This window comes from Amblyomma maculatum, chromosome 1, assembly GCF_055883805.1.
Source record: "Amblyomma maculatum isolate TAMU_Amacu chromosome 1, ASM5588380v1, whole genome shotgun sequence".
In the NCBI taxonomy this organism is placed as follows: Eukaryota; Metazoa; Arthropoda; class Arachnida; order Ixodida; family Ixodidae; genus Amblyomma; species Amblyomma maculatum.
This window is the reverse complement of record NC_139344.1, coordinates 312,068,930-312,085,881: the sequence shown is the minus strand read 5'-3', so window position 1 is coordinate 312,085,881 and position 16,952 is coordinate 312,068,930. Positions and strand designations below refer to the sequence as shown.

Genomic DNA, 16,952 nt, shown 5'->3' with positions numbered 1-16,952 from the left:
GCTGCGAGGTTCGAGGGATACGTTTAGGTACTGGCTGCAGTGTTCAGTGATTATTTTTTCTGAATCTTGCCACAATTCATTGTCGGAATCTTTTATACCATAAAATACTAGATTGTTTCTTCGTGCTCGATTTTCCATATCGTCCAGTCGGGCAGTCAGTGCTTCCATTTCAGCCATGCATTTAGCTGTCGTAGATTTTATATTTTCGACTTCAGGTTTTATTGAGGAGAAAGAAGCGCAGTCTGCTTCAATTTTAGAAAGGCGGTTATTCACTTCAGTGAAAGCTTTTTCGTGGTCGGATAAAGATGTTTGGATTGATTTTATTTCAGTAAGCATTGTTAACTGCCCGTTCTGGACGTCCTGGATGGCTTTAAGCAGGTCGGATAAGGTTGGTTCAGTAGGTCCAGGATTGGATTCGACATCACCAGCCATTAGAAGCAAGTCAAAAATTACACAAGAACATTCATAGAAAATACTACATGCACAGTGTGGGCTTGGCAGCACGAATAAAAGGCGGTTACTTGAGCGTTTTGCATACAAGGAATGGCAATTGCTCACCTGTACAAGCAAGAAGGGAAAATTCCGAAGGTAAGTGTGGCCCATCATTTCCGTGCCGCCAAGCCCACTGAAGGTCGCTTTGCTGTGGAAAGGGTTTATGTAGACATGCCGAAGTGGTGATAACTGAATCACGAGGCAGGTTCCCCGATAATGTGGTTGGAGCTGATGTGATTGATCCAGGGCAGGAAGACGCACATGCGCAAGTTGGGATGCGCGATGGTCAGATGCGTTGGCTACGCGGCAACGGCACTCGTCCGAGAGATGTTGTTCCTGCTCCCAGGGAAGGCGTTCCCAGGCTGGAACGTGAGCGCGGCCACCGCTGTCAACGAGGGGCATCGGTACATGGCGTGGCACACCGGCAGGGTCCTGGAAGCGAGCGCAGCAGAGGCCAAGGAGCTGTACAAGCAAGAAGGGAAAATTCCGAAGGTAAGTGTGGCCCATCATTTCCGTGCCGCCAAGCCCACTCTGCAGACAGGAAATCCTGGACGTTGATATAAATATCGGTATATATAAATATCGGATGATCCGGATCGGGATTGCCCTCACATTACTGTAACACGAATAAGCTAGTGTCGACGTTTGTGAGCGACACTTCAAACCCTGCTTTATTGAGCGAAGTTTTAAGACAGGTAAAGGTAATTGAGATTCCACGGGATGTTACGCAACTCACCATCTCAATGCTGTTTCTTGACACTCCAAAATACTTGTTGAAACCCCTGCCTCTCAAGAGAAAGGAGCGCAACTTATACGAGCAAAAAACAGTCAGCAGGTAGACCTGCAGAGAAAGAAAAAAGCGCACTGATCCTGAAGCATCAGTGGAGCCAGTTGAAGAATACAGCGGTGGTGGATCGTGTGACGCGAGCCTGCTCCAGGAATGCACAAAGCTGCATGCCACCGCCACTGGGGACAAATATCGATCTTTCTGATGTTGGGCAATTAACATTCGCATAGTGCCATTCAAGCGAGGATGAATCTCCGGAGGCAATCTACGCAAATCGGCGAGTTCTGTTCCATCGCAGTGATACAGGTGAAGCTGCCATGAATGCTGCTGTGTGCATTCGAGGAAACAGTCAAGGAGATAGCTGTAAAATCGACAGAAGAGGTAATTAATCTTCCTCAGGACATTGCGAAACTCAGCTTATGATTGAAGCCTATACCAATTCTTTCCCTCCTACAATGGGCGTTTTTTAATTTGCGACGAACTGTACCATTATTTCTGATGCAGCATGCATATAGCCTGCAAATACTTGCGAAAGTTAACTCAGAACACCCTGTCAAGAAGAAGAAAAAATTCAGAAACAAACTTCTAAGTCTCCAGCAGTTTGTAGTACGAAGGACAAGGGGCAAAGCTGGTAAAAGCTGTATAGGTGAAATGAAAAATGAACACCTTTCAAGGACAGAGTTTGAAAGAAGTGTTTGTGCCCTTCCTCTCAACTAACAGCTGGCTGTTAAAATATGTTTTAGAGGTTGCTAAACGCAAGTCAACAAAAGTGATGGCATACTCTGATGAGTGGCTACTAGGCTTCATAAGCAGCAAAGAGTGCCTATCAGCAGTTTGCCTGAAGCGCGGTGCGATTTGAAGGGCTCGTGTTCCCATCTTGCGTGCTTTAATTGTGCATGCATCCGAAAGTTTCTAGTTCTACATACGTGCTATAACTTAGCTAAACGTCCGAAGAAGTTAAGATGAAACTATAGCGTGAATGAAAACGCCGGCGACAGCGCTCTGTTGCTCGCACATATGGTCCTTGGAGCCTAGGATGTGCGTCTAGTATAGTCCTCAATGCAAGCGCAATTGTTTGCACAAAATCCTCAGACGTCTTCATTACAATACGGCACGGCGGTAGCTTCAGCAGGATAATAGGGTATAAAAAGCAGCTTCGTTTCTACATCGGCTCAGGGGCATGCGCGCAAAACTTCGCTCACGAAAAAAAAAAAAATCGTATCTGTGGTTATGAGAACAACTCGGCTGCGAATTCAATATTACGACGAAACAAAAATCAAAGACTAAAGAGCGGCATCGCATGTACAAGACACCTGACAATGAGCATGCAGCGAATGCATTTCGAAGCGCACGGGCGCGCGCGTCGTCTGCTCCGTCGGCAGTAGCACTGGTAGCACTCCGCTTCACCGCAGCGCCACCGCAGCGATCATTCAGCGGCCGCATCAGTTCAGTTCAGGCGTTCAGTCGTGTCCGACTCTTCGTGACCCTATGGACCATGTCACGCCACGCTTTCCGGTCTCTCACTATCTTCTTAACATCACATAGCTTCATCTGCAATGCCTCGAGGATGCCATCTAACCATCGCGTTCGCTGCCTACCCCTTCTCCGGCGACCCTCAACTTTTCCCAACATCAAATCTTTCTCCAGCGACTCCTCTCTTCTCATCAGATGACCAAAGTAGCTGAGCTTTAACTTTAGAATTTGACCCTCCAATGAGTAGTCAGGGTTTATGGTCGACAATATCGACTGATTTGATATTCTGGCAATCCAAGGAACTCTCAAGAGTCTTCGCCAATAGTGCTCTAGAATATTGCGGCCGCCTCCGTCGCGGCCGGCGGACGACAGACCCCTTCTAACCACCATAGACAGACTATAGGGACCGGGCGCCCGTTGTATGGCGCCACCGTCGCCTCGGTGCACGGCCGGTCTCGAGGGAGAGAGCGTTTCTCGCGCGCTCTCCCTCGAGACCGGCTATGCTTAAAGTCCCTTAATAATACGAAAGTAGCGACTTTCTGTGAACTTTGCCGCTGCTCCGCTTACCCTCGCTGATCCTCCTCTCTCAACTCCCCCATCGGCGCTCTTCTCAACGATGATTGGCTACGCGGGCCGTCGCCGGGAAAAGCGCGCGAAAAGTTTGCTCTTTTCGTGTTTTCATTTTTAGCCGGCGCCATTTTTTAGGCAGCCGCCGTTGCTGGGAGCAAGCTCCCTAGCATTCCGCGCTTGCATTTCGCGCTGTTTTAGTGCAGCGCTATGCTGAGTTGCTGCGTATTTAATTGCACAAGCTGTCGTGAAAAAGGGCTTCATTCTTTTCGCAATTCCGAGCAGGAAGAAGGACACCATTCGAATAAAAAGTGGTTCAACAACATCAGCCGCAAGAACTTCACCCCGACGAAGACTAGTCACCTCTGCTGCCTCTGCGACATACTCTGCATTTGTTCCAAGCGACATGAAACTGCTTGCAAGCGCGTCACAAAGCTGATAAGTTCACTTAATTCACTGATCATTTTGTGCCGTTGTGCGCGTTGTTCTGACTTCATGGTTCCGCTCAACGTGCTATATAATAGCGACTGCTGATGCATACAATGCGCATAAAATAGCCGCTTTAATTTCTGAACTGAAGGTCTCGCTTTTCAACGCTAACGCGTGCAATGTGAGGGATTGTTAATTCATTAATAGGCTTATGTCGCAGGAGCGTGTAGAGTGTATGTATAACATATCCGCACATCAAAATTTTGTCTCCTTAGACCTTCGAAATTAGATCGCGTCCTAATCTGGCGAAAGTTGGTGTCAAACCTAATTTGAATATGGTGAATTTATTAGTTACGTCCAAATTTCCGCGGGCCTCCCTCAGAATGTAGCCCCAGGAACCCCTTAAATTTGACCTCATCCAAAGGTGGCAAAATTGGTGGCTAACCTCATTTGCGCATGGCAAATTCACCGGTTACCTCCAAACCGAGGTGGCCCATTGCCAAAATTTAGCTTTCTGGACCCCCGAAGTTTGACCTCGTCCGAATTTGACCAAAATATGTGTCCAACCTAATGTGCGTATACCTAGCTGGCCTATTTCCAAAATTTAGCTCTCTGGGCCCCCGAAATTTTACCTCGTCTGAATTTGACAAAAATTGGTTTCCGACCTATTTGAGTATGGGGAATTCAGTGGTAATCTCCAAATTTAGGAGGGCCACCCCTGAAATTTGGCCCTCTGAATCCCCAAAATTAGACCTGGTCCGAGTCTGACCGGAAATTGGTGTCTATAACCTAATTTGGGTGTGGTCAACTCAATCTTGACTTCCAAATTTAGGTGGGCCTCCTTAATTATTTGCCTAGTTAACAGGCGTCATATGTCCATTTTCGTAGCGTAGAGCAGCCGTCGGCCGTGGGCCCGAGAGTCTAGTGTGTACAAAGAAAATAATGCTGTTTGGTCTTGAGTTGATATAGGAGTATTTTGTATGTGCGCACCCTGTCGCAGTCATCGATATAAGGCCTGTACTTCCACATTTTGCCACTAAAAGAGTTGAAAGCGTTTTGGGTCACGTTTGTTTAGTCTTGTCAAAGCAAAAGAAAAAAATATTGGTCATACTAAAATTAGGGTTGACACCAATGTGGATGAACTTCCGACAAGGCCAAGCATCGGTGGTGGACAGGGCCAAATTTTGGGGTACCGACGACCGAAAATCGGTGCCCTGATCTTGGCTCTCGGTTTCAGCTCGACGTCACTTCTAGGCCGCCGACACCAGGAGCTAGATCCGTTTCATGCTTAACAGAAAAAAATGTTGATATTCGATCGTTTTCAAGCAGGCGCGAAAATTCTTAACTACGAAAACAATTAAGCAGCTGCATGTTCACTGCGCAGTATCAAACTCAGTCTAAACCTTATTGAGAAATTTTAGGATGACCATCAAAGCATTTGTTCCAGCCTGTTGCTAGCAACCATCGCATTAATGAAACTCCGCTCGTTAACAACTGCATAAACTTTACTTCCGCTAAAATTAGTTTCAGGTGAATGTACATTCAACTGAGCATAGGTATACTGAGAATATTCAGGAATGTTCAAATATATAGTAAATATTATGCTTAATATATTATGCCGTGTTGAGATACACGGTAATGAAAAGTCAAAAGGAATGTGAGGTGTATGCAGCAAGCGGTTTTTGTTTTATGCCACAAGCGCTCGTAATTTGCACTTTCATTGCGCGTACGAGACGCTAATTTATGTGGCTCGCGGTACAGTCAAGCGATTCGCATGTCTTACTCGTGTCTTTATTTGATAACAGAGCGTGGAAAAAGCGCAGACTTAAGAGCGCGCGCACGTGCCAGCCAATTTCCCGGACGGCGAAGGAGCGCTGCCCGAAAAAGCATGCCGTGTGCAGCGCGCGCAGCCGACGGGCGAGGATATTCGAGGAGGAAAGTGCCGGAGTGGAGGAGAGTGTCGCTACTTTCAAATTATCGAGGGGTTTTAGCTATGCTCGGTGGAACAGCGCCGCCCGCGGCGGAGTGCCGAAACAGCGGAATGGCGAGGCAGCTGAGCTTGAGCGGCGCAGTCGTTTCCGTTCTGCGAGGCGTTTTTGAGCCTGTCCCTACCCGTCGTTTTGCGGTGTGGCTTTGAGAGCTTCGAGCTGCTTTGAGTAATCGCAAGGAGTATTTTTTGACGGGGAAATCTTGAAAAAGAAAAGGGCCGTTCTCGGCAGGGCGTGCGTGTTCTTTTTTTTTTTTTTTTTTTGAAACCGCCCGGCGCATGGTATTTCTGTTATATACTCGAAAATGCCGCGCGCGTGGAACACCTTCGTTATGCACTTGTTAAGGCGACTTCGAAGACGGGAATTGCGCCTGCAGTGCGCGTCTATCTTATATTAGGTCTAGTCGGAATCTGCCTGAAGATCAAATGCCGCCGAGCCGTGTAGCCGTGTAGTAGTGGTAGTTGTAATGGTCAGCGTTTATGTAAAATGAAACAGATGCTGCACCTGTCTTTTTTGGTAAAAGCTAGGCTCGAACGATTCAGAGCAGAATAATAGCAAATTACATTCCAGTTTCAACCTTGCAACGAGAGCTGTAAAAGGAGAAAAATAAACAAGCAAGACAAAAGTAGGATCCTATTTATGGTTCGAATAGCAAACACACATATACTTCCAGGACTTCCTGCACAATTACGCTACAATAGCTCACTGAACCCGGCCTTGAGACCATCAAACTTTATCATAATATAAGCCAAATGAGTAATACCACCTCAGCATCATTTTTACATATACTGCAATGCTCTTGTTGAACACGTCGGAGCTGCTACATATAATTGACTTAGAAAATATTATACTATGCATGCCTTTCTCCCGACATGCTGCGGAGGTTGTGAAAATAAAAAGAAAATTAAATTTCCTGCTAGCGTTCTCTCAGCGCAGGAAATTCAACGCGATTTACCGCACCTGCCTTGAACATCTGAAGGCAAGTCCAATACTGTCAAACTGTTAAATACAATCGAAAAAAAAACACAGTGTGATGTGTTGTAAGATAAGCCACCGACAACTAAGAGAGCGTTCTATTGTTAAATGAATCCCTCTGATGGCTCGTTCGCTAAGGTGGTCTACTTTGTCAGCGTACCACGAACTTGCGGGGCCGATACCTAGCTGACCTCGATACCTGATGAGTGTGAGGGGACACGACCATGTATGTAGTTTTCTATGTAGTCAGGTGCAACGCGAATGCAAAAAAAAAAACTGCTACATGGCCTTCGAAATTAAAAAAAAAAAATGGTACGTTTATGCTCGTTTCCACAAATTAAATTGTATTTTTTTTCTTGTTCGACTTTTATATGAAGCCGATAGCAGATTTTGTGACCATGCGGTATTGATTGAGCTGTGAAATGAGTGATTTTATTAGGCGAAATGGACATGCCACAAACAAATATTAACAAATTCTAAGAGTATCAACGCAGAGCTCTCAGCGCATTTTCATTGGTTGACAAACGAAAAGAGGAAAAATGACAAGATCATGGCAATAGGAATTGTTCATGTCTCCTATCTGCTCTTTCTGTTAAGAGAAAAAAGTAAATTATCTTTGACTACGTCAGCGAAAGTATCCGCACAAACATTGTCTCTGCCCATCACTGAAGATCGTAACGCAGCCCGAACGACGATGGTGGAGCTGCCTTTTCTTTTTCCGTGCTGGGGTTTTCTTGAACACAGGCGGGGAAATACTAGCGTTGTAACTTACGCTGTTGGGTTACTTCGATTTCCAATTGTCAATAAAGTGACTACAGATGGAGTGCGGCTTCGACTCCGAGACTCTCGTGCCACCACTCCTGGGGAACAGAAGGCACAGAGCATCCGGTAGCAAGCGGAATTTTAAAAATTCGGTACTTTCCATGACCACACAGTAACCAAATACGTAGATTCGTGTCTTTGCCTTTCAAAGAATCATGCTTAGGTCACCCGCCACTCATGCTTCTGTGGAAACCCGTAGAAATAAATCGACTTCAAAACGTCCGACGAGTTTGCGTAGCTGCCAGTGGAGCCAACAACGCACCACGTACGTTTCGCCAGCCTTGTTCGACCAGACTTCATTTCACTGGACATATTCACACAATTAACTAGCCCAACTTTCTGTTCTCTTGAGGATATATTCAGGCACAACGTCATCTAAACCTTAGGATTTCCAATTTCCACACAAACCAACAACAAACAGTACCCCCCAATGCGCTGGCAATGCGCCGGCCGGGGCCGGCGCATTCCGGCGATTGAGCGATGCGCCGAGAGGCGGCGCCACCCGTTCAGCTGTCCGGCAAGGTCAATGTAGTACAACTGGTCGCGCAACTTGGAAGAAAACGCGTGCAGCTGCCTACTGCCAGCGGCATCAACTCGATGATGAGGGCTCCTGCGAACTGTGAGGCAAATTACTAGCGCGCAGAAAATATTATCTGCCAGAACTCCAAAGAACTAGAAAGTAAACATAATATTCGCGCTCAGGAATGAATGCAGTTTTTGTTCCTTGCGTAAGAAAAAATGTGTCACATTTTTAATAATATTTTAACTTGTTTCTAACGGCCTCTCTCGGCCACTTATTATCCGCTGCGTAGTTGCCCAAAGCTCAGATATGGCTCAGACCAAAGCTTTTTTCATCCGCGGCATGGGTGCGTCGTCGGCCCCGGTTCAACGTTCATCGTTGCTTGCTACGTACAGAGTGGGTTATCTGTAACAGTCAGTATTTCATTCTGCTGGTTGTGGTAGAGCTTTACAGCAAGGCGAAGACTGTCTGTGCTCGATGAGAAACTGATTGCCGCTGCATGTGCGCATTTCCGGACGATGGGACAATGCTGCGTCACAGCTCGGCGGCTCGGCTCGGCCTCCCAGGCACGTCGCAAAAGTGGTGGCTTGTTTTACGGATACACGTCTGCATGAGCGGCGTATCGCTGCATGTTTTAATTGAGTGGTGAAGGTGAGATTTTATTGCCCCCAGGACGCGTGTCGCATTGCTCAGAGCCTTCCGTTCCGCTCTCTTTGCTGCGTGTTTTGCTTACTGCGTCGTACATTACCGCACCAACGTTCGCTGAACGTGCTTTAGCTGTTATTACAGTGATGTTCCTATTGTCAATGGGATCTTTCTCATGAACATGTTAAATGCTTAAGTTGTAAATTTGTAACCTCACATTGACTCCTTTCAGTGGCAAATGAAGCGCGAGTAAAATATGGGAATCATGAACAGGGCGAGATTTATTGGAGCGAAGCTATATCGTAGATATTTTCACTTCTCAGACGCATTAACTTCTAAATACTAGCAATCCCAATTTGAATTGCCTAACTAAGCTCTTACAGGTTGGCGTTCTAGCGCTAGCGTTAGTTATTCCGTTCGTTTGTTTTTGTTCTATGACGCTGATATGTACTTTGTTAGCAAGATCTTTCACCCTTTTATAATCTCACCGCGTCTCGTTTGGAGACCTACGCTCAGGAAATTTTGTTATCACGAGGATTTCATGAAGACCGTGACGAATGAGCGGTGGTCGCTCTCCTACACTTAAAGATTTCATTGTCGTGAAGCTTCTGTGTAAGTAATCGTGAATTAATAAAGCCTGGCTTTCTATGCAGCACAGCTTCACTCATTTATGCCCTTAGTGAAATGCCTCAAGCCATGTGGTTCTATCCATGTGCTTGCCGAATTCGCTTGAAGGCCTTTGTTCACAAACGTGCCCGAAGAAATAAGCCCCAGAATGCGTTTACATGACGCGCGACGAAAGACTAGGCTAACGACGACGGAGGCAGAACGATGCTATGATAAGGTGGTTAAAGATGCCGTAACATTTCAGTTAACGTAAAACTTGACAGTAGAAATCCATGTCAAGTAAAGTTGGCTGAACAGTTACGGTGTCCATTTTTCTGCCTTATCCGAGCATCGTTCTGCCTCCGTCGTTGTTGGCCATGTTTTTCGTTCATAAGCAAAACGACAATCAAATTCCCCGCCAAAAGTACGTTACTGTGACGTCACAAGCAACGTCACGTGTTTGTTGTGCCTCACAGTTCGCAGGGGGCACTGGGAAACTAAAGCCTCGCTCAGAGTCGACACGCAGGCTTCTATGGGAGTTACGCTACCATTTGTTCTTCTACCATGTGTCCGGTCCAATATTTCTAGGGACCCTACTACAAAACCTTGGCAGAGCCACGGCCGGTCTCAAGGCATGCTCAAGGGAGAGATCGCGCGCTCTCCCCCGAGACCGGCTGTGCCAGAGGACCGCTCTTTCTCGGTGGATACGCCGGCGCTGGCGCCACCTACCCTTTCTAGCCACCATAACTGTATGCAAGTATACCACTACAATCTACACATCCGGCTTTCCCGACGTATCCCAAGTCCAAACGGCCCATCCCCATCCATCTACCTTGCGTATCCAGAAAAATGCATAGGGTCTATCGGACGTTAAACTTGAACCCCACCGACTGTAATATTTCCCGGATCCGTCGACGTATCCCGAAGAAAAACGCACCGGGTCCGTCGGACTTACCTTTAGCCACAGCCTTCTCTGTATCGTTGCCCCATTGTGGTGCATTTATGCTTTTTTAGTAAATAATCCTGCATGCTTTAACTAGATTCAGTGTAATTATCTAAGCATTTTGTTTTCGTATCTTGGCTTTCTGAGCAGTTAAGCAGTGGTGAAAAATTGCGTCGTTCTCTGTTAGCTGCTACCATGAAGGGCGGTGCGAAATGCTTTATTTGTTGCTGGATGTTTTGTCTTCATTCGCACAGAAGAGCACGCATTTCTCATGGAGAATTTCAAGTCCCGTGTCTCTCTGTATAGTTGTTGCGAAGAGCATGCTGGCATCACTGTTGCAATTCAGCCGACACCAGCGTCACCGTTGAAGCGTACGTTAACTGTGAAGGGCTCACCCTCGGCGGGGCCTGCAGCTTAACAGATCCGCTTAAAGCGTTCAGATCAGAAACAGAAATATCGGTTAAAGGCGGACAAACCTCACTAGCTGTTTCGATATGTGTGCACCTTGTCGTGACGTTTTGCTGGCCGCCGACAAGCTTGCTTTTGCTGGTCTTTTTCTTTCCAGTACGTCTCTGTTTAACGCTTCGCACAGAAAGGTATAAGAGGGGCAGACAGGCAGGAGTGTATATAGAGACCAAATTGCCAACCTTCGATGGATCATGGAAAAAGCAAGAGAGTTCCAGAAACCCATATACTTCTGCTTTATTGATTATGCGAAAGCGTTTGACTGCGTAGATCACAGCAGATTGTGGCAAGCTCTCCAAGAGATGGGAGTTCCAATTCACCTCATCTGTCTCCTCAGGAACCTGTATGAAGGACAAGAGGCCACAGTCAGAATTCTGGGCATGGTCTTACTGATTGGTTTCCGATTGAGAAAGGAATGAGGCAAGGCTGCATAGTGTCGCCCTGCCTATTTAACCTATATGCAGAGTGCATCATGAGGAAGGCCGGTCTGGACGAGTCTTCAGCTGGAGTGAAGATTGCTGGAAAGCGTATCGACAACCTTAGATATGCGGATGATACCACTTTAATGGCAGAAAGTGAAGTGGAACTCAAGAGACTTCTGATGCGCGTACAAGAAGAGAGTGAGAAGTTCGGGCTTAAATTGAACATTAAAAGATCATGGCGTCTTATCAATGGACAATTGAAGTGGAAGCTGTGACAGATTTTCTCTTCTTGGGCTCCAAGATTACCTCGGAAGGAGACTGCAGCCATGAAATTAGGAGACGCCTGCTTCTGGGGAAGAGAGCAATGGTTAGCCTTGACCGCCTAGTAAAGAGCAGAGACATTAGTCTGCCAACCAAGATCCGTATAACTCGTGCTATGGCCTTTCCAGTTGTGATGTATGGATGCGAGAGTTGGACTGTTAAAAAGGCTGACCGCCGAAGAATTGACACGTTTGAATTGTGGTGCTGGCGGAGACTCTTGAGAGTTCCTATGGACAGCCAGAAGATCAAATCAGTCGATATTGTCGACCATAAACCCTGACTGCTCATTGGAGGGTCAAATTTTAAAGTTAAAGCTCGGCTATACTTTGGTCATCTGATGAGAATAGAGGAGTCGCTGGAGAAAGATTTGATGTTGGGAAAGGTTAATTGAGGGTCGCCGTTGAAGTGGTAGGCAGCGAACGCGATGGTTAGATGGCATCCTCGAGGCACTGCAGATGAAGTTATGTGATGTTAGGAAGATAGTGAGAGACCGGAAAGCGTGGCGTGACATGGTCCATAGGGTCACGAAGAGTCGGACACGACTGAACGACTGAACTGAGGACAAATTGGTTTTAACTCTAGCCACCATAGTTTTAACGGTTTTAACGTTACATCTTTCCTCCGGAAGTGGCGCTACAATAGCATGGTGCGCCCGTGCGCCGCCCTGACCCTGGTTCCTGTTTTCGTCTTCTACGTGGTTCAGTTGTTTCGCTGGTCCAACAGTGATGTTTAATATAAACAAACTGTTAACTAAAATTTCCGATGCAAAGGTAATGGCACGCACATTGCTTCGGGAAGGCTATACACAGCTGCCTTTGATCAACCTGGTCTTGTGCATGTGCTTTTCAGAGCCCGAGTCCGACGAAGCCTCCAAGCCCATCGGAAACATCGGCAGCTGAAGAAGCGACCGCCGAGGTGGTGACCGTTTCCATTTCAATGCAAGCATAGCCTAGCCGGTCGTGATCTGGCTGGCTGCATGGTAGAATTTCCCTCCGCGTTCAACCGCAGGGTTTTATTTTATGATCAGCTGTTTTGTAGCCGTTCATCTCGGAGGCCTGCCACATGCACATGCCATGTGCTAACAAACTTCTGTCAAACTTGAGAGCGGTGCGTAATCCGGCCCCTGGCATACTCTCAAGCAAACTTTTGGCGGCAACGTCCGGCAGGTTGCGTGGTGTCTGGTGATCGGAACATTTGGAGCACTTTCACATCGCCGATATTTCAAAAAGCGCTTCCTTTTACAAGTGAGTGCAGTCTGGTTGCGACTGTCGACTTTTTTGCGGTCTGTGGTGAGCTGCTTTGCTGCAATCTAAAGCGGGCGTTGTTACAGCCACATGTAGTACATACGTGAGTACAGTACAAAGAAAGCGATAGGAGAGAAAGCAAATCTGCCGCCTGTCGTGGCATACTTGGAAGTGCTTTCCCTGTCGTAATGTTCACGTACTTGTTCCACTTGCCATATTTGCAGGCTTCATTTCTGGTTGATAGACAGGTGGCTCTTTGTGACGCAGGGCTTCCTGTGTCCATCGTGCCTGCGAGCTTTCCCGTCGGCAGGTGCCCTGCAGGACCACTATGAGACCAGCCATGGCAGTGACCTGGAGGTGGTCTGCCCAACCTGCCGCATGCGGCTGGGCTCGGAGGTTGAGCTGGAGAGCCACTGTACCCGCCACCATGCAATGCCGTCGGCCAACAACGAGGCAGCAGCGGTGGAGCAGCTTCAGCGCCAGCTGGCAGACCTGCACGTATCCCTGCGGGTGAGACAACTGTGTCCTCTTTGAGAGGTCAGTCCTCACTAAGAGAAGGTACACGGGAGTTCGGTAGGGCTCTGGATAAAAAGGCACAATATCAACGGCAAGAATATGAAAGCACAAGGAAATATTATGCTTGACGGCAGTCAAGAGTAACAACGCAAAATTGGTACTCAGATTTGTCATAAAAGCTAGAAAAGATGCGTAGGAAGAGAGCTAACAAAGGTCCTTATTATAGATATTACAATATGAGCACAAAGCTGGGATACATATTTTATGACTAGGGGTTGGACTTTTCGGTTTAAACCAAAAAACACCGATAAAGGTACGCCGAATGAATTTTAAAAGGTTCAGTTTAAACCCGAAAAGGTCAGTACCTTTTCACGCACACCGCATACTCTCAAAGACGGGAGAACATAACAACAGTGTTTAATCCAGGGGCGTGATGTGGGACAGTGGGATCGTTGGTTTAAGCACAGCAGTTGAGGGTTTTGAGGCATTCTTCATGGCCTCACGAATGGGGAAAGAATGGCAGCCATGCTTCCAGGCCCTCATAAACATATTAAGCGTCCGATGAGGGGCGCCTGCAGCAAGGCAAGCACTTCGAGGGGCTGAGGACAGACCAGAGTATTTGCAGCACAAGTGCTTCCAGGAAATCGCGATGACCAAAATCCGCCATTTTCTTGCCACGTGACACTTCTCAGACACTAGCTTCGAGAAGCGCATTCGTTTAAGTGATTTGGTTTATCGAAACATTTGATTGTAATGAATAATATTTCAGGTATTCCTTTGTCTAACGTGTGAGTTTGTTTTACATAGGTATGTGTTTTGTCATATCCCTAATTTTCATCACAATAGCATTTTCTTCCAAGAGCTTAGCTGTATATATGACCAATTGTACCTTAAATAAAAGGGCATAAAACAACATGCAAGAAAAAACATCTAAAATGAACACTATGTCACTTCTAACTGTAGACGGATGCCTCTTATCTCCCTGAAAAAAAAAAAAAAAAAAAACGATATTTCTTCCGCAGAAAATAATATTAACCGAAAAAGAAAAACGGAAGTTGTGTTTGCAAATAAACTCCGAAAGAAGTCAGCCGAATTCTCCGAAAATAAAAACTGAAAACTCCAATCCCTATTTATGACAGTAGCTTCCATAAAGCCAAATGTAATAGTTTGTAGCGCAGAACGGCTCCATTCATGCGGGAAAAGTGTTGAATGTGTTTTGCATCAAATAAAGACATGGGAGAGCACTCTAAGACATGGTGCCGCACACAGGAGAAAGCTTCATCCTGTGCACTGACTGCTTGAATTCAGCCTCGTCAGATAGAAATGTTCATTTTTGGTTGGTTTGTGAGATTCAATATCCCAAAGTGACTCAGGCTATGCGACGCGCTGTAGTGAAGGGCTCTGGAAATTTCGACCACCTGGTGCTCTTTAACATACGTTGACATCACACAGCACACGGGCACCTAGCTTCTCGCCTCCTTTGAAAAACAACTGCCGCGGCCGGGATTCGATCTCACATCCTTTGGGCACAGTAGTCTAGCACCCTAACCATTGCACCACCACAATGGGGTGTCCTGTTTCAGTTGTTTTAGCAAGCATGTCATAAACATGAGTGGCATGGCTGGAGTTATTTAGTGGGGCAGTCTACTACACAAAGACCGATTCTTTTGCAGACAGTGTTTTTAGGTAAAGTTTTCAGATGGTAGGTAATGTACCTTATAAGATGACAATCATGACGTGAATAGAAGTAATTCAGTTTAGGCATTTTTTGAGGCAGTCTGGGTCCAAAACACAGTCCAGGCATTTTAAAGAGACAGTGCTTTCTTTCATTGCCAATTACTCTCATTATTATAGGAACCTTTGCCAACAGAAATCAAAATGAATGCAGTTTGCTCACCCAGAGCCGAGATTTAGTGCTACCACTCAGAAGTGCCAAGGCAGCCTTGCATTTGGCAGAGTTCAGCACGCAGGGGGAAGGAAACTCCCCTTGGTTTCCCTTTGGCTGCCCTGTTAGCTTTTCTTGGCTCTTCATGTGTGTTGGCCATTTTCTTTTTTGCTCTCTTCCGCTAGAGTAGTTTCAAGTGTCCCAGCTAGCTCTATTTTTACTAGCTTTCTTTTTCTGTGTTAAAAGAAAGAATGTAGTATAATTTTGGACCCATTTCCCAATAGTGAAGGAACTAACTACAAACTAGCTGCCGAACCAACCAGAATTGCACTGCCAAGTTTGTTGACCGCCTCATTTCCGCTGCAAAATATTTCGAGACTATTTGCTCGAAATGAGGATTTGTGGAGTGGATTAAAATATTGAAAATTATGATTTCAGCTATCTCTTTGGCTGTTAGGCATCATAATGTTTCATGCAGCGCATAGGAAGAATGAAAACCACATGCTTGATTTACATCATAGAGTTCCTGTTAACTTGCTGATAACTTGCATACGCTGATCCAGCCAAAACGCATGCTCCATACTGTAAAGAGTACAAGGTAGCGAACACTGAACCGATCAGTTCCACACACTGCACTCAGTTTCGTTCTCTTCTTTCTCGGTTCCGAGAGGCACGCAGCATTACCCCCCCTCTTCAAAAGCGGCGACTCAACGCTGGGAGTGTCCTCAAGCTATATGCACACAGGAGAAGCAGGGAACACAAAGCTGCACACGCGCAAAAGGTCACTGCCTCTCATAATACGGTTTCATCCGCACTACATGAACAGATTCAGCACTTGAGCGCCGCCGTATTGGGGGTCGTTGACCCCGAGGAACAACTTCGTAGGTCACGTTACTAAGACGTCAAATGACCTCATATGGCCCATAGTAACGGCGAAGTAGTAGCTTTTCGGAGAGTCCTCGACGGCGCACTGGTATCCACACTCATACAAGATCGCCAGGCTGGTAGTGAATGTCTCGGTGTCGGAGGTTATACCGACTGGCATCGCGGTGTTGTTGATGTTGAATACGGCACCGTGCGAGCTGGCGCGCTTCTTTGGCCCACTGCAGAAATATGTCGACGTCCGCTTAGGTGTTGGTGGCATCATCGCCGTGACTTATGGGTAGCATAGCATCCAACATCATGGTGACAGGACGACCGTAGACTAGCTGGAATGGCGCAGGACAGGTCGTCTCCTGTTCAGCCGTATTGCATGAAAAAGTTGCATACGGAAGGACTTCATCCCACGTGCGATGTTCAACGTCAACGTACATGGAAATCATGTCTGCAAGTGTTCTATTGAGGCGTTCAGTCAGTCCGTTTGTTTGTGGATGGTAAGCGGTAGTCCTACGGTGACTTGTGCGGGTAAGACTGAAGAGAGCCTGCATTAGTTCGGCCGTAAAGGCTGTACCGCGGTTAGTAATAATAACTGATGGGGCACCGTGGCGCAGTATAATGGTCTTAAGAAAAAACTGGGCTACTTCTGCAGCAGTTACACGGGAAAGTGCCTGTGTCTCGGCATATCGCGTTAAGTAGTCCGTCGCCACTACTATCCATCTGTGCCCTGATGAAGACGTTAGGGAAGGGCCCAGAAGATCCATACCCACTTGCTGGAAAGGGGCTGTTGGCGGAGGTATCGGCTGAAGGAGCCCTGCAGGCTTCAGCGGAGGTCTCTTTCGCCGCTGGCAATCTTGGCATGTTCTCACGTAGGGCTGGACTGAAGGCAGCAGCTTAGGCCAATAGTACTTTTTTAGAATGCGTGCTAATGTTCGCGTGACTCTTAAATGACCAGCCGAAGGCTCATCGTGGCATG

At 46.8% G+C, this 16,952-nt stretch overlaps 1 protein-coding gene across 4 annotated transcripts in view; it reads left to right on the top strand.

The window, feature by feature from the left end:
• The first annotated feature begins 600 nt into the window (after nucleotides 1–600).
• The window catches only part of LOC146207105 (uncharacterized), a 74,377-nt gene continuing 58,025 nt past the window's right edge, over nucleotides 601–16,952 (top strand). The window contains exons 1-3 of one of the 4 annotated variants that reach the window (XR_014706512.1): nucleotides 601–984; nucleotides 12,305–12,370; nucleotides 12,967–13,209. Coding sequence is in view for 3 of the 4 variants with exons in the window: in XM_084600128.1 (XP_084456254.1) it covers nucleotides 754–984; nucleotides 12,305–12,370; nucleotides 12,967–13,209 (540 nt within the window). In the remaining variant the exon portion in view is untranslated. Of the gene's footprint in view, nucleotides 985–12,087; nucleotides 12,226–12,304; nucleotides 12,371–12,966; nucleotides 13,210–16,952 lie in introns of those variants that run through there. The other 3 variants (XM_084600128.1, XM_084600246.1, XM_084600160.1) reach the window with 3 other exon arrangements.